Here is a 24,510-nt window from a genome sequence, read left to right as displayed (position 1 = left end):
GGGGGCCAGAACATAATGACAAATCATTTGTCGATTGCAAAGTGACCAAAAGAAGCCCAAACATGTATAATATTTTATTAAAACAATAATTTCAAACTTTTCTTACATTTTTGAATACAATCACTTGTTTCGTTATTATGCGTGGGAATACTTAGGAACAGGTTTCCAAAATTAAAATCACTCAGGGCTGATTTCTTGTTGGTTTTAGTCTTTTATGTTCAATAATGATTGAACTCTTGCGGGCCAAATACAACCACACGCAGGCCAAATTTGTCCTGCGGGCCACTAGTTGGGGAACCCTGGTGTACACTGTGTAATGTGTTTCTCTCTTCAGTTGATCCACAGCAAAGGCAGTCATAGTTTCCTGTTGGTTAGTATGATCTCATCCTGCATCGGATTCACTGTGTTCCTCAACCTACTCTACATTCAACACCTACACAGGAGCTCCCAAGCAGGTACACACATACAGTTTATGAGGAAACTATTTTCGTAAAAAATAAAACTGTCTTATTTATTTCTCTCTACAGCCAAAGGTGCTAGTAAGGAAATCGCCATGACAGAGAAGCCTTCAAGCTAGTGATAGAGGTCGTGAGGATGAAACAAGGGACAGAGAGATGAAGACCTAGATCAGATCAAACACAAACTCAGATGGTTGATTCAGATTTAGCTGACTTTAGATACTTACAATAGTCTATCCACCCAGAAATCAGCTGTTTGGAGTTATTTTTGTATGTTAGAACTGGGAAATGTTATGCAGTAGCTGTCTGAATGACTGTGGCATTCATAAACTAGGAGGTGGAGAGTAGATGTTAAGTTTGCTTGTTTGTGTATTGATAAAGCAGTGCTTGTTCATGTCTTTGTCTTTCTAAATGCTGTCTGACCATGACACAGTGTAAAGCCATGAACAGCATGAGACCAAAGCCTCCTCCATTGACATGCTGCTTCTATAAACTCACGTCAGCTGGTATCCTGCTGGATCCTTGACTAATCCCAGTGTCTTATAAAGAGCTTTAATGTAGACAATGACCGTTGTGACTCGGGTGAAGCAATGACATGAGGAGAAATGGTGTTGCTATGTGAGCAAGGTGTGGGTGTTGTTACCTCACGGGCCATCGCTCGATAAAGTGTGCATTTTTTGGAGGAACTTCGTCAGGGTCTCAATTTACTGTTGAGTTAGATTAGTAGAATGAATACACAAGGTGCATTTTTGAAATTTGGTTATGCATTAGCAGTTTCTCTTATGTCAGTCACTCAATTAGCCAACCAAATCTTGCTTAGGGCCCCCAAAAGGCTAGGGCCGGCCCTGCTACCTCAAACACTTGTGTCACGGGGCCAGCCTTCCAAATCTCTTGTTGACTTATGAGAAGCTTAGTCTTCCAGGGCTAAGGAAACACAGACAAGGTGACTAGAGATATTTGTTTTATTTTATAGTCTCACGTTATAAACGTTTCCTACTTCTCAAACATACACACACGGCTGCACCACTCCAAGACAAGTAGCATGTAAACCTGTAAAAAGCATGTTGAACTAAAATAATTTAAAGAAGTGAACAAAACAAGAACAAAAGTGTAGAAGCAAATGGTCAGTTTGTCATTTAACCTATAAAAGGAAGGGGAGGGACAATGACCCAAAACACACCTCCAGGCTGTGTAAGGGCTATTTTACCAAGAAGGAGAGTGATGGAGTGCTGCATCAGATGACCCGGAGTCCACAATCACCTGACCTCAACCCAATTGAGATGGTTTTGGATGAGTTGGACTGTAGAGTGAAAGAAAAGCAGCCAACAAGTGCACAGCATATGTGGGAAATCCTTCAAGGCTGTTGGAAAAGCATTCCAGGTGACTACCTCATGAAGCTGGTTGAGAGACTGCCAAGAGCGTGCAAAGCTGTCAAGGCAAAGCGTGGCTACTTATGGAATCTTAAATATAAAATATTTTTATTTGCTTACCACTTTTTGGGTTACGACATGATTCCATATGTGTTATTTCATAGTATTGACGTCTTCACTATTCTACAAATGCATCTCTGTGTGAAGTGGATTTAGAGTTTTTTCCCTCTAGTTGCACACTGGTAGAAATGAGGTCAAACAGATTTCAGTTTTCCTGCATTAAAATCCCTTTTTATTATATGCTTATGGCCCTATACAGCTTGTTGTGTGCAGTCTTAGTGCCAGCATCGGTTTGGGTTGGTAAATAGACAGTTATGAAAATTTTAGATAAACTCTCTTGGGAAATCGTGTTGCCTACTGCCTTTAATGAGGTACTCTAGCTCAGGCGAGCAAAACCTTGAGACTTCCCTAATATTAGAGGAAGGCAGATTATCCACTCGTCAGGTATCCCACTCACCGTTCTCTTACTAATGATGGGGATTTGGGCCTGGTCCAGGAAGAGCAGTACGTCCTTCGCATCTGCATCACTGAAGAAAAAATCCTTGTCCAGATCGAGGTGAGTACTTGCTGTTCTGATGTCCTGAAGATATTTTCAGTCATGACAGAAAACATTATGTACATTTTTTTTATCAATGCGAAAAACACAAAATACCACACTTTATTTTACTAGGCAAGTCAGTTAAGAACAAATTCTTATTTTCAATGATGGCCTAGGAACAGTGGGTTAACTGCCTGTTCAGAGGCAGAATGACAGATTTGTACCTTGTCAGCTCGGGGATTTGAACTTGCAACCTTTCGGTTACTAGTCCAACGCTCTAACCACTAGGCTACCCTGCCGCCCCACTTAGTCAGGAGCCTGTAAAATGACAACTATCTCCTCCAGCACCATCCAGTGTTAATATTGTTAAACATACAGCATGTCAACGTTCTAAAAAGAGTGCCCCAAAGGACATTAAGGACTAACCTATTTGCAAGACAACCACCGGTTGGATCTGGCTCTGACAATTAATCTTGATGGTTGTACAGTCGTCTCAAAACTGTAAAGGACCTTGGCGTTACTCTGGACCGTGATCTCTCTTTTGACGAACATGTCAAGACTGTTTCAAGGACAGCTTTTTTTCCATCTACGTAAAATTGCAAAAATCAGTAACTTTCTGTATAAAAATTAGTCCATAATTTGTCACTTCTAGATTTGACCACTGCAATGCTCTACATTCAGACTACCTGGATAAAGCCCCAAATAAACTTCAGTTAGTGCTAAACATGGCTGCTAGAATCTTGACTAGAACCAAAAAATTTGATCATATTTCTCCAGTGCTAGCTTCCTGTTAAGGCTAGGGCTGATTTCAAGGTTTTACTGTTAACCTACAAAAAATTACATGGGCTTACTCCTAACTATCTTTCCAATTTGATCCTGCTGTACATACCTACACGTACGCTACGGTCACAAGACGCAGGCTTCCTTATTGTCCCTAGAATTTCTAAGCAAACAGATGGAGGCAGGGCTTTCTCCTATAGCGCTCCATTTTTATGGAATGGTCTGCCTATCCATGTGAGAGACGCGGACTCTGTCTCGACCTTTTTAAGTCTTTATTGAAGACTCATCTCTTCAGTAGGTCTTATGATTGAGTGTAGTCTGGCCCAGGAGTGTGAAGGTGAACGGAAAGGCACCCTTGCTGTCTCTCCCTCTCTCCACTGAGATTCTCTGCCTCTAACCCTATTACGGAGGCTGAGTCACTGGCTTACTGTTGCTCTTCGATGCCGTCCCTAGGAGGGGTGCGTCACTTGAGTGGGTTGATTCTCTGACGTGATCTTCCTGCCCCCCCCCCCCCTCGGGTTCGTGGTGTGGGGGAGATCTTATTGGGCTATACTCGGCCTTGTCTCAGGGTAGTAAGTTGGTGGTTGAAGATATCCCTCTAGTGGTGTGGGGGCTGTGTTTTGGCAAAGCAAAGTGGGTGTGGTTATATCCTGCCTGGTTGGCCCTGTCTGGGGTTATAGTCAGACAGTGTCACAGTGTTTCCCGACCTCTCCTGTCTCAGCCTCCAGTAATTATGCTGCAATAGTTTATGTGCCCAGGGCTAGGGTCAGTCTGTTATATCTGGAGTATTTCTCCTGTCTTATCCGGTGTCCTGTGTGAATTTAAGTATGCTCCCTCTAATTCTCTTTCTCGCTCTCTCTTTCCCTCTCTCTTTTTTTCTCAGAGGATCTTAGCCCTAGGACCATGCCTCAGGACTACCTGGTCTGATGACTCCTTGCTGTCCCCAGTCCACCTGGTCGTGCTGCTGCTCCAGTTTTAACTGTTCTGCCTGCGACTATGGAACCCTGACCTGTTCACTGGACGTGCTACCTTGTCCCGGTCCTCTCTCTCTCTACTGCACCTGCCGTCTCTTACTCTGAATGATCAGCTATGAAAAGCCAACTGACATTTACTCCTGAGGTGCTGACCTGTTGCACCCTCTACAACCACTGTGATTATTATTATTTGACCCTGCTGGTCATCTAAGAACGTTTGAACATCTTGGCCATGTACTGTTATCTCAACCTGGCACAGCCAGAAGAGGACTGGCCACCCCTCAGAGCCTGGTTCCTCTCTAGGTTTCTTCCTAGGTTCCGTCCTTTCTATTAAGTTTTTCCAAGCCACCGTGCTTCTACAGCTGCATTGCTTGTTGTTTGGGGTTTTAAGCTGGGTTTCTGTATAGCACTTTGAGACATCGGCTGGTGTAAAAAGGGATTTATAAATGCATTTGATTGATATTCTTTAGTCATGGTCCATGTGTTTCATTCAAAATCCTGTATTTCCTCTTCTCTCTCTCTCCCTCAGTATCCGTCCGTCCGTCCGACTGACAGTCTCGCATTTCAGCTATGTAGTATGATTTGATACATTTAGTAGGTATGCCCAATCCCATCACCACTCCACCGTTTAAACCACTCTCCCCATCCTACCCTCTACTGCTCCCTTACTCCCAAGTTCGTCCACTCTTTCTCCACTCCCACACCCTACTCGCTGCTTCGCTCCCACACCACCTTCAACCTCTTTCTCCTACCCTCAACCTCTCCCCCACCTCTTGTCTATCCCAGAGCAAAATAAGCGGTAACACCTATTTTTCAGCTGCAATTGAGGAGGTTATAACTGACTAAATAAACCCAGAAAACCCTTTCATTTGACTTTAAACAGGAGGAGACTAAATTATCTGTGACTAAAATCTGACTACTGAGTGGACAGGACAATAGTTTTTGGAGAGATTGAGAGCTTTCCAGTGATAAGCACAATTATTATTTGCAGCACAGATGCGCAACACAGTTCCGTTCAGCAGTGGGAAGGACCCGGCACACACAGCCTATACCAGCTTGTGAGCTGCTGGGGAGCAAGCGATGAGCGTGAGCAGACAGGCTCTGCCTCCTATTGCCTCCTATTATACACATCACTTAGGCGAATCTCTTGCTTCACCTGTAGCTAAACAGTCACCAGCAAGCCTGGTTATGAAACACAAGCTGTTTTACGAGATGAAAAACAATAGCATTAAGTTTAAGAGTAAAACAACAGTCTAGCTATGTCTCTGTCCCTTGAGTGTAGAAACGTTTAAAAATGTGTAGTCTCTATCGCTTGTCGCCTGTGTAGTTTCCCCACCGCTTGTCATAGCGAGGTTCTGTAACCAATGAACTAGCCAAGTCTCCCTCTTTTCCTCTGAGAAAACGGTGAGTTAATGTGGACCCAACGACTCAGACTTCAGTACTTGGACCAGGACTTGAGCACGGGGACTTCAGCCATGGACGTGACTCGATAATTATTGACTCTTACTTGGACTTGGACACAGGGGACTTGGAACTCGATTTCGGACTCGAGGTTTAGTGACTCGACTACTTCACTGGGCGAAACAGTTATCAGCTCCCTTTCTACTTTTGGACATCAATGTGCCTGTGTTGATAACAATTGCAATGACGTGACCGAGTGATGGAGGTGCAACCCATACTACTTTTCCAATACTTTGCGACACCATCTGGTGATTGTGCTACTCTCAAGCATCTGTTTTTTAATGAAATGTGCAATATCTGTGTAGGCTGAATTAGGATTTTACATGGTCGGATAATTGTTATAGTGTATATTCTGATATAGTGAACAAAAATATAAATGCAACGTGCAACAATTGCAAAGATTCTACTGAGTTACAGTTCACAGAAGGAAATGAGTCAGTTGAAATTAATTCATTAGGACCTATTCTGTGGATTTCACGTGGCTGGGCAGGTGCAGCCATGCCCACCCACTTGGAACCTACCTACCTGGCTGCCCGGCCAGCATGACCTTACTATCTGACTAGCCAGACCTACCAGGCTGCCCGGCCAGCATGACCTTACTATCTGACTAGCCAGACCTACCTGGCTGCCCGGCCAGCATGACCTTACTATCTGACTAGCCAGACCTACCTGGCTGCCAGGCCAGCATGACCTTACTATCTGACTAGCCAGACCTACCAGGCTGCCCGGCCAGCATGACCTTACTATCTGGCTAGCCAGACCTACCTGGCCAACCTGGCTGGTCGGACCTACTTGGCCCGACCAACCTACCTAGCTCGCTGGCTGGCTGGCCAGCTGGACCTACCTGGCTGGACTTATCTGGCAGACCTAACTGGCCAACTGGCTGGACCTATCTTGCTGGCCTGACCTACTAATTGACCAGCCAGGCAGGTCCGGCCGGCAAAATAGGTCCGGCCAGTCGGCCAGCTAGTTCCAAAACATACCCTTAATAATAATTAATGCAAGTCATGCAGAGCCCTTGGTCTAGTGATAACCCAGCTTAGACATGTCACCCTTCTCCCACATTTTGTTGTGTTAGCCTGAATTTTAAATTGATTAAATTGAGATTTGTTGTCACTGGCCTACACACACTGTTTTTCGAACTATTTACAAATTAATTCAAACTGAAAAGCTGAAATAAGTATTCAACCCCCTTGTTATGGCAATAAGTTCAGGAGTAAAGATTTGCTTAACAAGTCACATAATAGAGCCCCACAGTAGAGGTGTCATAATAGCCATAAAAACCTAGCGGTCAAACAGTAAAATGGTTCCAACTGTTTTTCAAACAACTTTTTTCTCATTTCGAAACACTTTCGTGTAGGCTTACTCGGGCATGACGTTTTGATATCCATATAAAGTGCATTTGGAAAGTATTCAGACCCAATGACCTTTTCCTCATTTTGTTACTACAGCCTTATTTTAAAATGGATAAAATAAAAAAACTCTGCAATTTACACACAATACCCCAAAATGACAAAGTGATAATAGTTTTTTTAAATGTTGGCAAATGTATAAACAATAAAGAACAGAAATACCTTATTTACATAAGTATTTAGACCCTTTGCTATGAGACTTGAAATTGAGCTCAGGTGCATCCTGTTTTCATTGATCATCCGTGAGATGTTTCTACAACTTGGAGTCCACCTGTGGTAAATTCAATTGATTGGACATGATTTGGAAAGGCACATACCTGTCTATATAAGGTCCTACAGTTGACAATGCATGTCAGAGCAAAAACCAAGCCGTGAGGTCAAAGGAATGGTCTGTAGAGCTCCAAGACAGCATTGTGTCGAGGCACAAAAATGTCTGCAGCATTGAAGGTCCCCAAGAACACAGTGGCCTCCATCATTATCAAATGGAAGAAGTTTGGAACTACCAAGACTCTTCCTAGAGCTGGCCGCCCGGCCAAACTGAGCAATCGGGGGAGAAGGGCCTTGGTCAGGGAGGTGATCAAGAACACAATGGTCACTCTGACAGAGCTCTAGATTTCCTCTGTAGAGATGGGGAGAACCTTCCAGAAGGACAAGCATCTCTGTAGCACTCCACCAATCGGAAGACATTCGTCAGTAAAAGGCACATGACAACTAGCCTGGAATTATCCAAAAGGCACCTAAAGGACTCTCAAACCATGAGAAACAAGATTCTCTGGTCTGATGAAACCAAGATTGAACTCTTTGGCCTGAATGCCAAGTGTCATGTCTGGAGGAAACCTGGCACCATCCCTACTGTGAACTATGGTGATGGCAGCATCATGCTGTGGGGATGTTTTTCACAGGCAGGGACTGGGAGATTAGTCAGGATCGAGGCAAAGATGAACAGAGCAAAGTACAGAGATCCTTGATGAAAACCTGCTCCAGAGTGCTCAGGACCTCAGATTGGGGTGACGGTTAACTTTACAACAGGACAACAAACCTAAGCACACAGCCAAGACAAAGCAGGAGTGGCTGAATGTTCTTGAGTGGCCCAGCCAGAGGCCAGACTTGAACCCTATCTAACAGCTTTGGAGAGACCTGTAAATAGCTGTGCAGCAACGCTCCCCAACCAACCTGACAACGCTTGAGAGGATCTGCAGAGAAGAATGTGAGAAACTTCCCAAATACAGGTGTGCCAAGCTTGTGTATAAGAAAGGTCAGGAAATATTTCTTTTTTTACACACATTTAACCCCTTACCTTGTTGGCACAATACCTCCATTTGTTTGTATGGGTTGCTTTCAGATTCTAGATTCTCATGACACTCGTGGGGGTCCTAGAGCAGAACACAATCGTATTTGTGAGTCTCCCCTTTCCATAGAGTTGTCAACAGTGTGTAGGCCAAACTGTTCAGACACAACATAAATGTGTCTGACAAACACTTTCCACCGCAGATGCGGAAGCCTGACAGGCGGAGGAGGTGGACTGAGACGCAGCCCATACAAAAAAATATATATCTTTAGCTTAAACTGACAGCTTTTGATTGGGATTTTTTTTAAATATGTTACGGGTGAGCCAATAGACAACGGTTTTAAACTGAAAGTACCGGTTTAATAATTGAATTGTGATTCAAGGAAAAGTGGTTAAATTATTTAGTCAAAGGTGTTGGGGGAGGGGGGGGTGCTAAGCTGACATATGGAATTGTTTTAAAATGGTCATACTATGGATCATTTTCCTTTTAAATTTTAGGACACCTTAAGGTATCAAACTTTTTTTAAATTCATTTTTTTATTCTGATAAAATATTGATTTCGGCCGTTACTACTAAAGCCCATAGAAACGCATTGAATAACATTCATAAAATGGTAAAGGGATAGTGAACAAAATACATTATAAGAAACAAGGCTTTGAAGTGTCCCGTCTTAAATCTAGGAAATATTTTAAAAACTCAGGAAATAAATATTTTTATTTATTTAACCCCTTTTTGGGGTAGGCACAAAACTACCGTAATACATTTTTTTTATACAGGTACAGGTTACCTTCAGATGAGTCCCGTGACACTTGTGGGGATCCTAGAGCAAAACAGAGAACACCATCGTGTTCGTGAGAATCTTCCCTTTCCACAGTGTAAGTCAAACCCTTCAGACACTAGACATTTATGTGAGAAGACCGATTTTCGGGATGTCTCATGGTCTGACAAACACCGGTCTAGCTCTGCCACGTTTCACCTCAGATGTGGATGTCACACTGGGGGATGTGGTGGATTGAGACGTGTCCAATGCAACAAAACTCTATCTAGCTTGACAGATTTAGACTTTTTTTTTGTCATGTAACTTAGATTGACGAATGTTTTGTGCAACAGGGTCTAATGAATGAAACATGAATCAAAATCATTAATATGCCTACATATTCAGAGGTTGTCTTTATCAGAACTATAGTTATGAATATAGAACTGTTTCTGACTACTGCATCAAGTTAATAAATCCAACTCTTTAGTTTAGAGGTAATACGCGTCTGTTATAAGGCCAAACTAAACATAGGGGCTCTGCTTCATTTAAAGTTATGCCTCTTAGACACACTTCCTTAGAATAAACATTAAAGATTTAATCCTTAGAATTGCATTATAAAGTACTTTGTGCATAGTTTTTCTGTTGATTGGGAAATAGAAATGTACACAATATTCATCTACAGCTATAATTAGATCAATATAGCTTTTTGAAAGAAGTATAATTTGAAACGCAGAAAAGCGATGCTGTAAAATCTCATACTACAGGCACCCCATTGTTCTAAATGCCAACATTAAGACACACCTACACAGACAATATTAACAATATCAAAATACCTAACAAAGACATGGATTTAAGTTTCACTCCTTAAGGCTTCGATGCTCAAATAGTCAATGCCATTAGTCCAACAATGAGTATAGAAAACGGTGTAAAAACCAAAGACATCACCATTAAAAACAGACTACAGAACAGCATGGAGCCTCGCATCTGGTCATGTAACAAAACCACAGATTACAATTCAGATTGTTAGGGTGATAGGGAGACGGAATTCATTGAAAATACATGTCAGCTGAAGTTCATCACAATCATATGACAGAGAAAATAGTATCTGACACCTCATAAGCAGATAACAGACACAAAGAGAGGGAAAGAAGAGGGGGATTAAGACAGGTTTGAAGGTATGCTGATAAATCATATACATGTGTACATGTTTTAGCTCGTGCAAAATCACGTTTAGCAGAATCTCCCTAGAAATTATTTGTGGTACATTAAAAGCTCATGTTCCTCATTCACAGGACTTGCAAATGTGGGTGATGATATTTCATACTTAAGATGACTCATTCAAATCATAATACCTATGCAAACCTGTTCTAAAACATGAATCATATACACCAAAATGTAAATATTATGTCATGAGAATAAGTAAAAGAAACACTATTGTGACAGGCTTTGAACACCCTGTGTGGGTATTCTGACAGCCTGCTTTTGCCTTCAACCGTGCCACATCATTGCCATTTTCTAAACAGTCTTGACAAGGTGACATGTTTGCAATGCAGAAACAGACTGGCACCATCCAGGCTATTCACTGGCCATTTTTCCACACGGGTCATTTTACCCACACCTGGGAGAGGAAACACATAGGAGAGCCGACTTTAGACCAGTAAAGGACCGGTAGAAATCTAGAATACTTACATTGTAGTCTTTTACTTGATCAATTCACGTTATAAACAAAATACTGTTAGTGCTCTGTAGAAGCTGAGGTTTGCTCCCAGGGAGAGCGTATAGGCACAGGAGACCAGGGCAGAGGGAGTAGGATAGGGTGGAGAGGAGGGATGGTTGTTCCTCCTCTTCATGTTTGGCTTGGGGGTTAAGGCACCACATTAGAATGGCTGAGTCTTATGGAGCAATGCTGTGGGTTAGTGACAATATGCCATCCAACACTAGCGCCAGCGAAAGTACTCCTCACTTATCAATTCTATATTCGGAATCAAGATGTGATTTTGCTTCACACATTTAATGTTTTTCTTATGGCTTTATATCAACAGAAGTGCATAGCCTTAGGGTTAGTTTAGGGTGAGGATCATTATTTGCTCAATCTCCACAAGGTTCGTGGCCATTTGTCAAAGGAGGTGATAATAATGGTCCATTGTACTACATGAGGCCACAGGTTGGTTTAGATTTCCTTTGTAGGTTAGGAATATGGTTAAGGCCAGGTTTAAGGTTGGGACAAAGGTAATGGTTATGGCTTCTCATAAATGTACCTAGAGGTATATGGGCTTTTTCACACAAATTCAAGCATTACCAACCCATAGGTCACATATGCCCATTTGTCTCTGGTATAAATGGTGGGTGTGAGGTGTTTTGGTTTTGTTCTGATGTGAGGGCGTTACAGTAAGGACTTAATCTGTTATGGCAACAGTTTCTGCTTGCCAACACCAAGTGTGAGGCCAGTAGAAGCATTTCCCATCTGAGGTGGTCTCCAACTTTTAACAAATGTAACATGTCACGAGCTACAAATTATTTTCTAGCTTTCAAATATATACATTATTCTCCTCTCTGGATCCTTTGTGTACAAGAGAAAGCAGTACACTCTTTTCTGTCAATATACCTGGTAAAATAATGGTTACTAAAAAACTAAGGAGGGCCCTACAAAAATAAAATAAAAATCTCCAAATTTGGTTTAATATTTTCCCAAATTCTGTTCTCAGTTTTATTTTTCCTGGTTTTAGATTTTTTTAGTTTGACTCTCAAATTACAATTGTTCAGAGAAACAACCAAACTGGATGGTCTGAATCAATGTGAATGCATAAAAAGAACAAACATTTAGATTTGAGTGAAATTCCCCTTTTTTAATATTTAATTGCGCATCTCGTATGCCGTCTAATGTACCGGTCTAGCGATGGTTCTGTAGTGCTATTTTTGGCTTTTTAAGCAAATAGTGGCTAACCAGGGGGGGATAATGTCAATGTTGCGTTGGTTAGATAGTAGCTGGGAGCTTGCGGTGTCCGATACTTGTGAGATTTGTTTATGACAGTTTGCAGTGAAACACGTGAAAATTGCGCGTTACTGGTATCTCGTGATTGACCTGTTGGAGACCCCTGGTTTAAAACCTACAACAAATAGCAGGAACATTACCCATGAAAACATCTAAAAAACTGCATTGGAATTGACAACACAGCATCAAACAGAATAGAAGGAAATAATATGAAGGTTCACATAAAAAAAAATCTGTAATACCATTGGTCTCAAGAACAGAGACACAATTGCCTGTTCCAGGTAGAGATGTACATTTGTGACTGCTCAGCATCCAATCCATGAACTTTGCAGCACCCATTACTTTGGCAATTCCTAAAAAGTCTGGCTAAGCCCTCTTTAGGGGAGTTGTGAACCACCGTGTCTTGTGTCTGTTTGGGGGGTGTGGGGGGAGCTGAAGTAGGGCCTCATTGTCTGGGGGCTGCACAGGTTCCAAGGATAAGGTCTCTTATGTCTTATGAGGGTCTGGGGTGAGGGGTCCAGGGGTGTTGGTCCCATCGAGGTTGTGTGTGGGGATATGGAAATGAGGGGTGAGCACCGAGGGGAACTGGAAGAGAACACATAAGAGAACACATGAGAACACAGAACTGCTTCAAATGGGTCATAAAGAGCAGAATTTGGGTCCATATAATAGAGGACAGAAACAGACGACACAGTAAGGAGTAAACACAGGGTGTTTCTCAATATGCATACTACCGTGCTCCACGCTCAGAGTTCGTTCTCAGAGGATGCTAGAGTGTGGAGAATGCATAAAAATGTACATTTGAGAAGCACTCCCCTGCCATTGCATTACCTTTAACCAATACAGGCAAAACAACTACAAAGTAAATGCAAGCATGTAACTTCATAATTATGAGCCACCTACAGTGGGGCAAAAAAGTATTTTGTCAGCCACCAATTGTGCAAGTTCTCCCACTTAAAAAGATGAGAGGCCTGTAATTTATGGACAGGTGTCTTTTATACTGATAAGTTCAAACAGGTGCCATTAATACAGGTAACGAGTGGAAGACAGAGGAGCCTCTTTCTGTGAGAGCCAGAAATCTTGCTTGTTTGTAGGTGACTAAATACTTATTTTCCACCATAATTTGCAAATAAATTCATTAAAAATCCTAAAATGTGATTTTTCTGGATTTTTTTTCTCATTTTGTCTGTCATAGTTGAAGTGTACCTATGATGAAAATGACAGGCCTCATCTTTTTAAGTGGGAGACCTTGCACAATTGGTGACTGACTAAATACTTTTTTTACTTGGCTCGTCATATTACACCAACAATCCTGGGAATATTTCAATTGAAGCTTGAATCGATTAATACTGAGAAATATGTACAAACAAAGTATGCATCTGCGAACAACCATCCATGTTCTGTTTCATATACTTTGATTTGGACTCATACTCTGATTACCGTTCCATGCTCGAAGCACACTAGTATGCATATCAAACTGACAGAGAGGACAAGGATAGAAAGAGGGATAAGAGAGACTGAAGTGCAGTGGAGATTGGAGGGATCCCTGAGAGAGGGATGAGTGAGGATAGAGTGATGAGAGTGGGGGTGTGTTCTGACCTGGAACAGGGTGTGTGTGCCCTGCTGGCGCCGGGTGGCAGGACTGAGGGGAGCCACCGGGCTGAGCGTGCTCCAGAAGTGGATGTTAGACAGAAGGGGACTGGGGGTCAGCAACAGAGTGGGTGTCTGTAAATACACACACACAAAAAAAGGAGATTGTCAGCAATAGATTTGGACACATAAGTAGTCATTTGGGAAGATCTCAAATTATGGCACAAAATTGTTCTCAAAACTAGAATTCCAGCTTTAAGTGCAAGTAGTCGTGCAGACTTGATAAAGACCAGAAGAGAAAAGATGTGCTCTTCTGTATCCATAATGGAGGCTTTGAGGGTTTCACAGCAGCCCACGGAAAAGTCAACCCAGAGGAGAAGCTGGCCCGGGGCTGGTTCAAACAGCACTGTCTCATGACCACATTAACATAGACGTTAAACCATAGAGGTAGAATCTGAGAGAATAATGAGACCATTGTCAGGTCCTGCTGATCTAATCTTAAGATCACAACAGGAACACATTGTCACGTGGTCAAACGTCAACATCTCATTGTCATGGTAACTCTGTTCAGACTGGTAGAATGGGTGTTCAATAAAACTACAAAATTGCTGCCATCTGCTGGGGGAAAACTAGCAATGAAATGTGTTGACATTTCACTTAGCCTTATCCTTAATTGTAAATGTATCTTCTCCTAATCAAGAACACATCTCAAAATAATTTGGAGTGTATAAGATTGCATAAAAATGAATGTGTGTGTGTGTGTGTGTCTCACCTGTAGCAATGCAGGTGTGAGAGAGGCGGTGGGAAGGGAGGGGCTGCAGAGGTTCATAGGTGGTAGGTCAGAGGTGGTGACCACCAGTGTAGGAGTGGACAGCTCCAGGACTTTAGGGGGCTTGCGGGCCTTGCCCCCTGTGATATGGCCACTCACACACAACGGAGATAAACTCATCTCCCTATTCCCTCCCTTGTCCCTGTTCTCTACACACACCTCACCACCTGACACTTGGAAAAAACTCTGCACCTGAGTGGGGGGGGGGCAGTTGAATCACAGAAAGCAAAAACATGAATGCTAAATCCATCTTCATGTTTAGTAATCTGCAACTCTGTGGACTGGACGGAGATGGTCTCCATGTCGCGGTAGGTTGTGTGTGCGTGTGTGTTTTCCTTACCCCCTGTATCTGCGTCTCTGTGGGCTGGGAGGAGATGGACTCGATGTCGCTGTCGATTACTAGCTCCTGGGTGGAGTCAGGCACCATGCTGGGGGAGGGGCTCCGAGTGGGCAACTCTGATAGGCTGAAACTATTCAGGATTCGAAGACTTGAGGATTCCATGGGCTTGGCTTGCTCAAACGCACACACAGCCTGAGGCAGGAGGACAGAGTGTGTCATCACGACATCGCCCATGGGAGGGCACAATGGCGGATTAGGTGTTTCTATTGAAATCAGAGGGCTTCTCTTGGGAGGGGTGGTCCCGAACTTGATAACTGAAGGCGACAGCAATGGCTGCTGAGAGGGTGGATCTTGAGCCTGGGTATTGGACTTCCTGTCGGCCATCTTGTCTGCTGGGTTCTCCATCTTAATGGACTTGAAGAGCTGGCGTCCATTTTGCAGCGAGGTGAGGGTGAAGGAGGTGTACAGGCCAGAGTGGATGTAGTCATTACGGTTGGATGGCTTAGTACTGGACCCCTGTGTCACTGTCATACCTCCACCCCTGTCCCCACCTTCACCATCTCGGGAGTTGTTGTCGCCCCTCTCGGACAGGGGCAGGCTACATCCTGCACCCCCCTCCCCTTCCGGCCGAGCAGAGGCATCCCCTTTCAGGATGTCTGGGTAGGAGACGAAACGGTACACAAACTTCTGCCCGTTCACCTTCTTAATGATGTTCTAGAAGAGAGAGTAGGGGAGAGCAAGAAATGTTACGCTATGTGGAAAAATATGTACAGAAGACACACTCTACTCTCTCTTTCCTCCCCTCCCCCTTTCTCTCTCTTCCAAAAACAACCCACAGAGTAACCACTGTGTGGGACAGTTCCATTCTTCCTGTCTGTACCAAGCTAAATACAGCTCACCACCCCACCCACTGACAGCGGCAGGCTGTCTTTAGGCCGAGCCACAGGAAGAGTGGACGAGACAAACAGCGACACATGAACCCAGCTGTACTCTGGGGGAACCCAGCAGTACTGTGAGGGAACCCAGCAGTACTCTGGGTGGTGTGGTGACATCACAGGATGGCAAAACAGAAACTTCCTTGCCCATAGCTCTACCCAGCTCAGCATTAAACCAAACCCTGCACTCATTTTCAACAGGTCTCATCAAGGGGCCCCTTGTCAAAGTTAATGCATTGTGTGGGAGTGTAAGTTTGAGTGTATGTACCTTGTCATAGTATTTTTGTAAACATTTTATTTCAACTTTATTTAACCAGGTAGGCAAGTTGAGAACAAATTCTCATTTACAATTGCGACCTGGCCAAGATAAAGCATAGCAGTTCGACACATATAACAACACACATGGAGTAAAACAAACATACAGTCAATAATACAGTAGAAAAATAAGTCTATATACAATGTGAGCAAATGAGGTGAGATAAGGGAGGTAAAGGCAACAACAAAAAAAGAAGGCCATGGTGGCAAAGTAAATACAATATAGCAAGTAAAACACTGGAATGGTAGGTTTGCAGTGGAAGAATGTGCAAAGTAGAGATATAAATAATGGGGTGCAAAGGAGCAAAATAAATACATTAGGGGAAGAGTTAGTTGTTTGGCCTAAATTATAGATGGGCTATGTGCAGTATTCTGCTGTGTGTGTGTGTGTGTGTGTGTGTGTGTGTGTGTGTGTGTGTGTGTGTGTGTGTGTGTGTGTGTGTGTGTGTGTGTGTGTGTGTGTGTGTGTGTGTGTGTGTGTGTGTGTGTGTGTAGGACCCTCTAAAATCTGTGATGCGGAGAACGTGGACGAGATCACGGAATCCAGACATTAAAACAGGATTCAACAATATACAAAAATGAACTTATTTGAAAATGTATTGGACATTTATCATAGGACTATCATAGGACATGAACAAAATGCATCAGTGATTCTTATTTTCCTTCAACTTTCTGAAGAGGTAACGTGTGAATCCCGTCTGTGTGCTCGTTTGTGTATTCTGGTAGATGGGAAGGCTTTCCAAAAAACCTTTGCAATTAAATGTTAACTACAAAGTAGCCTATGCCTACCTGGCAGAATGATATCATGATTATTGTTTAGCAAACTATGCAATCACATGTGCACTACATAAAACAGCGCTAACCAAACAAGGCTCTTACATTTTTGTCATTTAGCAGACACTCTTATCCAGAGTGACTTACAGTAGTGAGTTCATACATTTTCATACTGGTCCCCCATGGGGATCAAACTAACAACCCTGGTGTTGCAAGTACCATGCTCTACCAAGTAAGCCAAGGACACTGTGTGCACTTGCTGGTGTGCACTTGAATCTTGGATTTTTCCCAGACCTCAAAAGTGGTCTGCTGATGTGGTTAAACCATTGTTGTGGACTTAGAACATCCAATTGATTTTTTTCTACTAAAAACTGTGATATTGAGAGCAAAAACCTGAACATTTTAGACAAATCAGAAACCTTGAAAAACAAAAAAGGAGAACACAATTTGTGAAAAAACTAAATGGAATTAGGAAAAATAATGTATAAAGCCTATGCATGCATGTGTGCGTACCTTGTCGTAGTAGTATCTTAGGGCTCTGCTGAGCTTGTCGTAGTTCATGCTGGGTTTGTTCTTCCGGGTGCCCCACAGTTTGGCCACCTCCTCTGCCTGCAGCAGCTTGAACTCGCCCTCCTCATTGGTCCAGCAGATCAGCTGATCATTGGTGGGGTCCAATAGGAGCTGGAGAAGGAACTGCCACAGGGTCACGGAGCTGTCCATGCTCCCCGCTACAGAGAGAGAGAAAGGGGATGAAGATGACAGACCAGACATGCAGTGTCACCAAAAGGCAGTTAGTTATTGGTGATTCCATGTTAAAGTCAACCTGAGCATGTAAAAATAAAGTTACATTTACAAATGAAACCACATTCCAAATGATCATTCATGTCTATATGTTGGAGTTCAGGCTTTATTTGACCAATTAAAGCAGGAATTGCATGATTTATTTTATATTACAGTGTAGGAGGCCACCTCTCTAAGGTTTTTAGTCATTCATATTTCATTGCAATTACAAAGGGCTCGCAGAGCTTGTTTTTCCACTCACACCTGTCCCCAATGTTAATGAGGAAGATGAGATGTTAATGAAGCAATACAGAGCAAATTGAGTGTCTTGAGTTTTGTTTGTATGTTCTATAGTCTTATAAATATAGGGGGAGGGACTGGGATAGGCAATGTTTTTTCTTTTTTTTGTTATGTTTTTGTATTGTAAACCATACATCGGATTATTTCAACTTTCTCTGTAAAGCTAACTTTCATTAAGATTTTATATGGTCAACAAATGGGTCCTTTCTTTTCATTGTCAATACCCTTTTTCAGCATGATGATATCCGTAACATTGATAAGTTATGAATGTGATGGATATTGATTTATCAAATCGTAGCTTCACAGACTTGTGCATTCACCAGATTTTGTGTGCTTGTTCTGAGATGTATCCCTTAGACTTTTACTGAAGCAATTGTTGATATCTTGAAAGTTGGGTTCAAGCTAAGAATATCTTGAATATATGCTGAAATGCATTTCTCATACATGTCAGTAACGTTTTTTTATAGATAATATGTGAATAGTTTCAAATGAAAGCCCTCCAAAATATACTGCCTTCATCCAGTGTCCAGAAAAGTAGATTGGCAGTATAGGCACATACATATGGTCTCATTTGCATATTTTGTTACAAATTGTAATTACCCCAAAATATTATATTTTTGTGTCAACATTCAACTGGTAGGGGCTGATATTTATGAAGAGCGAGAGAGAAAAATACATTTTAGGGTGTGGTACCTGGTCTTGTATACACTGTTTTTATGTAACCTTTATTTAACTAGGCAAGTCAGTTAAGAACAAATTCCTATTTACAATGATGGCCTAGGAACAATCGGTTAACTGCCTTGTTCAGGGGCAGAACGACAGATTTTTACCTTGTCAGCTCGGGGATTCAATCTAGCAACCTTTCGGTTACTAGTCCAACACTAACCACCTGCCGCCCCTACTCAGGTAATTACGCAATCGTAAAACACTATGCCTTTTGCTGACATTTTTAAAACATTCCAAATGCGTTGACAGATTTTGATCAAGAAATCTTTAAGATTTGAATGTCTAATTCAGGCAAACATTCATAACGGTCATTGTACCTTTCTAAAGTAAAAATGGAAATTTCAATATCAAAAGATATACATTTTTGTGTTTAGCTAAATAGATAGCTGTTTTGATACGAGACTTCCAGTGCATTCGGAAAGTATTTAGACCCCTTTCCTTTTCCCACATTTTGTTATGTTACAGCCTTATTCTAAAATGGATTTTAATTTGGTTTTTAAAAGGCTTGTAGCGTCATACCCAAAAAGAATCAAGGCTGTAATCGCTGCTAAAGGTGTTTCACAAGGTACTTAGTAAAGGGTCTGAATGCTTATGTAAATGTAATATTTACAACATTTCTAAAAACCAGTGTTTGCCTTGTCATTATGGGGTATTGTGTGTAGATTGAGGGACACACACGATTTAATACATTTTAGAATAAGACTAACATAACAAAATGTTTTAAAAAGTCAAGGGGTCTGAATATTTTCCAAATGCACTGTACACCTTAGACTTTTGCTTATATGTTCAATCTCCCCAAAAAGCTTGTTTATGTCATGAAACATCCATAACGCTACTTATTTTCTTTATTTCTTCAACATGCCACCATTGGGGGAAAAAAAAGTCTGTTTTTTGGGGTACACACTCCCCCCACGGGCTACCATAGACACACATACGTTTCATTTAGCCTATATTTTGTTTGTTCATTCTGTGAGACATTAAAGTTGTGATTTTGCATGCAATTGTTATGTCCATAATGCTTGAAACATCCTTATCAAACTGGTGAACTGCTCCTACTTATAGCCTTGTAAAGTTCCCCATTCAGAATCTGCAGCCTCAGTCAACAAGCCTGGAGTATCTGCCCTTTTCTGCACTCAACAACGCAAAAGCAACAACAACAAAAAGTCTGGCACCAAGGCTATCAGATTTTAATGTCAGTTGCAGCATTTGCTAATCTTGATCACCTAATAATGAGTTACTGTTTGGAATTCAAGGTGATTTGATGATCAGTGATTCTGCACAGCCCAGCTCCTTGGTCAGGCATATCATCTTGAATGTCATCAGTCATGAAGAAAACATGTTTTAAACACCTTTTCACCTGTTCTCTAGAAATGCTGTACATTCATTCATAAGGCTTTGAGAGAGACAGACACGTTATATTTCTGAATCGTAAAGCTGCAGGGGACATTAGTGTTGTTTGGACTTCTCTAAAGGGGAACTAGAGGGGGTGCAGCGGTAAAGCAGCCTTTCATACAACTCTGAATAACCCCATCACGCACCACTTCATGGACAACAACAAAGGAGCAGGGAGCTTCGTTCTGTTTAACTCGGCTGTGAACTCGGCAGTGAGAGAACACACACAAGAGGGGCTCAGAGGAGAGCTCTACTGTATGAGCCTGGCGTATGGAGGAAATAAGGTGGATTCTACTCCAGTCCAGGCCCATGAAATGGCTAGGTGGAGCCCACATCTATCCTGTCTCTTCAGATATTTAAATACCACAAGGATAGGGCTATAAACAGGACTTGGGTTGTTTTCAAACTGAGGAACAGCATTAGTTTTTAAAATGACAAAAAGGTGAATAGGCTAGTAAAGCTAAAAACTGATTTTGGTTGGTTGATTATGAATGCTAAACAAGACAATTAAACTAAATGAATCAAAAACAACCTAAACATCAAAGCTATTAAGCCCTACATATGTGCTCCTTCCCCTAAACAATATTATACTGAGATTGGGCCAGACACCATTTTAGAATCTTAATTTAAATAAGGCTACTGCCTGTTTTCCTGCCTTAAATTTTTGTATTTTCTGGCATTCAATCTTCAATAGCTCTTATACAAAGCATGCCATGACTATGAAAACTATATATTCTGAATCAAATACATTTGGGTCAGTATCAATGTGTGACGTCACGTCCGTAAAAACAACCTGCACACGCATCTCTCCAAGCTGACAATGGCGGTGTCACAACTGGCCTATGATGACAACCTTGGGTAAGATCATTTCTTAAGAAGTTAACATGAAAGTAGCCAAGGTTTATTGTTATTGATCATTTTTGGGTGGAGTAAACTACACCTGCTGAGATTTTGCATGAAAGGAGAGTGTAATAGGGGTGGTGCATTACAGAGATGAGCTGCTGTTAGAGCTGAGTGATTTACACTGAAGATTTTTTTTCATCCCTCGATTATTAAACAACTAATTGACCGACGTCGGTTCAATTGTTTGAATTCCATTTAGTAGGCATGACAAATGTATTATAAAAATGTCAGTTATATAATCAAAATCAATAAATAAAGCATGTTTTGGAGCTCATTCTGTAGTCATGGCACACTTTGTGTAAAAGCTAATGAAGATTGAAAGCACCCAAATCCTACAAATAAACAAAAAAAACGGGATATTTGTCCATCCTCCCCGATTGAGAACTTCAATAGTCATGGCATGCTTTGTCTAAGAGTTACTGAAGATTGGGGGCTTTCAAACAAATTCTAAAAGAAAATTAATCAAATAAAAAACCTGCGGATTTTTGTCCATCCTCCCCCAATTCAGAAAATATCATTTTCATACTCATGGCATGATGTGTAAGAGCTATTGAAAATTGAAAGATTTTTTAAAAACTAATACAATTCTAATAAAATACAAAAAGATGTGTATTTTTGTCCATCCTTCCCCCGATTCAGACTATATCATTTTCATAGTCATGGCACTTTGTGTAAGAGCTACTGAAAATGGAAAGCCAGAAGAAAATAAATTATAAAAGAAAACATCCCCCCTGCAAAAAAAACCTGTGGATTTTTGTCCAATTCAGAATATACAGTGCATTTGAACCCCTTCCCTTTTCCCACATTTTGTTACGTTACAGCCTTGTTCTAAAATTGATTAAATATATACATGTTTCCATCAATCTACAAACAATACACCCCAACGACAAAGTGAAAAAAGGTTTTTAGCAATGTTTGCAAATATATTAAAAATAAAAAAGAACAAAAATACCTTATTTACATAACTATTCAGACTCTTTGCTATGAGACTTGAAATTGAGCTCAGGTGCATCCTGTTTCCATTGATCATCCTTAACATGTTTCTACAACTTGATTGGAGTCCACCTGTAGTAAATTATATTGATTGGACATGATTTGGAAAGGCACACACACCTGTCTATATAAGGTCCCACAGTTGACAGTGCATGTCAAAGAAAAAAAGAAAAAAACATGAGGTTGAAGGAATTGTCCATAGAGCTCTGAGACAGGATTGTGTTGAGACAGATCTGGGGAAGGGTACCCAAAAAGTGTCTGCAGCATTGAAGGTCCCCCAAGAACACAATGCCTCCATCGTTCTTAAATGGATGAATTTTGGAACCACCAAGACTCTTCCTAGAGCTGCCCGCCCAACCAAACTGAGCAATCAGGGAAGAAGGGAGGGGACCAATAACCCAATGGTCACTCTGACAGAGTTACTCTGTGGCGATGGGAGAACCTTCCAGAAGAACAACAACCTCTGCCACACTCCACCAATTACGATAGAGTGGCCAGATGGAAGCCACTCCTCAGTAAAAGGCATGACGGCCAGCTTCGAGTTTGCCAAAAGGCACTTAAAGGACTCTGAGCATGGGAAACATGGTTCTCTGGTCTGATGAAACCAGGATTGAACTACTTGGCCTGAATGCCAAGCGAAATATGGCACCATCCCTGCGGTGAAGTGTGGTGGCAGCAACATGCTATTGGGATGTTTTTCAGCAGCAGTGACTGGGAGACTAGTCAGGATCAAGGGAAAGATTAATGGAGCACTGATGAAAACCTGCTCCAGAGCGCTCAGGACCTCAGGAAGGTTCACCTTCCAAAAAAGATGACAACCCTAAGCATACAGCCAACACAACGTAGGAGTGGCTTCAGGACAAGTCTCAATGTCCTTCAGTGGCCCAGCTAAAGGCAGGATAGAACATCTGGAGAGACCTGAATATAGCTGTGCAACGATACTCCCCATACAACTTGACAGAGCTCGAGGAGCTGAAGAGTAGAATGGGGAATAACTCCCCAAATACAGGTGTGCCAAGCTTTTTGCATCATACTCAAGGCTATAATCACTGCCAAAGGTGCTTCAATAAAGGTTCTGAATACTTATGTAAATGTGATTTGTTTATTTTAAATACATTTGCAAAAATGTCAACTTGTGTTCACTTTGTCATTATGGGCTATTGTGTGTGTAGATTGAGGGGAATCAATTTTAGAATAAGGCTAACGTAACAATGTGGAATAAGTCATGGGGTCTGAATACTTTCTGAATGCACTGTATCATTATAATGGTATTCTTTGCATAAGTTATTAATGATTAGAAATCGCAATATCTACCGAGTATCTAATATAAAACTAATTGTACCTCGGTTTGATGTGGTACATCTGACTGCTTGCTCTCTGCATAGGAAATGGGTTTATGGAGCAAGAAGGCCTGATAGGGTTGTGTACTGAACACTGCCTACCTAATGCGTGTGCGTCTAAGAGGCTTAGATAAGTAAATCTGCCTTGACTCATCCAGGCCAGCTGGGACACACCCCCTACTCACAATCTGACCGTGTAAAATGGGTCAAAAAGGGACCAACTGGCTCTCAGTGCGGCCGCCAAGAGACAAGATTATTTATAAATATATATATATATATATGATTAGAGTTTATCCGACTATGTAACGACACAGCACTCACACAGCTAGGACCCACGGAGAAAAGAGTGAGATGTCACTTGCAATATGTTAGTGGTGTTTTAGTTTGTCCACTAAAACAATACCGTACAAATCACTAAAATACGGTGTTAATGTGATAGTTGTCATAGCTTTTTTTTAGTTACTAAATTAACTAGCTTGAAATTCAGACAGCTAGCTGTTGGCTACAACATGGCCATTTCGCTAACGTTAGTAGTTAACCAACGCTAATTTAGCTAACCTAACGCTGAGATTGGATGTAACGATGTATTTACCCATATTGCAATTAGCTAGCTAGCATTTACTGTCATACCCTTTGTCACCAAGCTACCTGGTTTACAGTATTGTAACTAGCGAACTACGCTAGCGTTAGTTACGGTACGTCGGTAGCTTACCTTACTAGTATAGCTCGCTTAAAATATGAGCCGTCCAGAAGTGTCGATAAAAGTCCCAAAACATGACAGAAAACGAGCTTGCTATGTCCAGAAAGCCGAGTAGCAAATTAAGTAAAAACTATAAATTGCCGTACACGTTTTTGGCGATAAAAATACAGTGCGAATATTTAAGAACAGGAAATTAAAACCATGCTGAGATCACTTCCTTGTTATGCTTGCGTTCCATAAACGCATTGTTTTTTGTCACCGCCGACTGCTACTGTGGTTTGAAGTGTCGTCGCGCCAACCAATTTTACTTTCAGCTCGTTACATTTGTCGTCCTGTCTTCGCAAAAATGATATATATTAAACGATGCTGCAAGCTAAAATAAGTTAGCTGTCGACCCACAATCATATTGTGTAGGCCTGTAATGTAATTTCGCAAGTTACATTATAAAAGGCAAATTTGCTAAGAAATAAGCGACTAGCTATTGTCATGCTTCTGATGCTCGT

At 41.7% G+C, this 24,510-nt stretch overlaps 2 protein-coding genes across 6 annotated transcripts in view; one reads left to right on the top strand and one right to left on the bottom strand.

The window, feature by feature from the left end:
- The window catches only part of LOC124031340 (major facilitator superfamily domain-containing protein 4A-like), a 23,569-nt gene extending 4,385 nt beyond the window's left edge, over positions 1–19,184 (top strand). For 3 of the 4 annotated variants that reach the window (XR_006838111.1, XR_006838110.1, XM_046342437.1), the window contains 2 exons: positions 335–455; positions 4,090–4,146. Coding sequence is in view for 2 of the 4 variants with exons in the window: in XM_046342437.1 (XP_046198393.1) it covers positions 335–455; positions 4,090–4,133 (165 nt within the window). In the remaining 2 variants the exon portion in view is untranslated. Of the gene's footprint in view, positions 1–334; positions 456–4,089; positions 4,147–17,464 lie in introns of those variants that run through there. The other variant, XM_046342438.1, reaches the window with a different exon arrangement.
- Positions 9,673–24,510, bottom strand: LOC124031339 (ETS domain-containing protein Elk-4-like). Of its 2 annotated transcripts, XM_046342435.1 has the most exons (6): positions 24,020–24,510; positions 17,387–17,601; positions 14,850–15,563; positions 14,453–14,701; positions 13,690–13,815; positions 9,673–12,675 (listed from the first exon to the last, which is right to left on the bottom strand). In XM_046342435.1, exons 2-6 carry the CDS (start codon positions 17,591–17,593, stop codon positions 12,577–12,579), a joined length of 1,395 nt encoding a protein of 464 aa, XP_046198391.1. In that variant the 5' UTR covers positions 17,594–17,601; positions 24,020–24,510; the 3' UTR covers positions 9,673–12,576. The 2 variants fall into 2 exon arrangements, with proteins under 2 accessions (XP_046198391.1, XP_046198392.1); XM_046342436.1 differs by lacking the exon at positions 14,453–14,701.

This window comes from Oncorhynchus gorbuscha, linkage group LG03 (genome assembly GCF_021184085.1).
Source record: "Oncorhynchus gorbuscha isolate QuinsamMale2020 ecotype Even-year linkage group LG03, OgorEven_v1.0, whole genome shotgun sequence".
In the NCBI taxonomy this organism is placed as follows: Eukaryota; Metazoa; Chordata; class Actinopteri; order Salmoniformes; family Salmonidae; genus Oncorhynchus; species Oncorhynchus gorbuscha.
This window is presented reverse-complemented; position numbering and strand designations above follow the sequence as displayed.

Excerpts from the sequence above, each read along its gene's own strand:
- LOC124031339 (XM_046342435.1), bottom strand. The coding sequence starts at position 17,593 with ATGGACAGCTCCGTGACCCTGTGGCAGTTCCTTCTCCAGCTCCTATTG. Across the intron at positions 14,702-14,849 it reads CAGAGACGCAGATACAGGGG|GTGCAGAGTTTTTTCCAAGT; the intron begins GTAAGGAAAACA and ends CCCCCCACTCAG. Across the intron at positions 13,816-14,452 it reads TCACACCTGCATTGCTACAG|ACACCCACTCTGTTGCTGAC; the intron begins GTGAGACACACA and ends GTGTATTTACAG.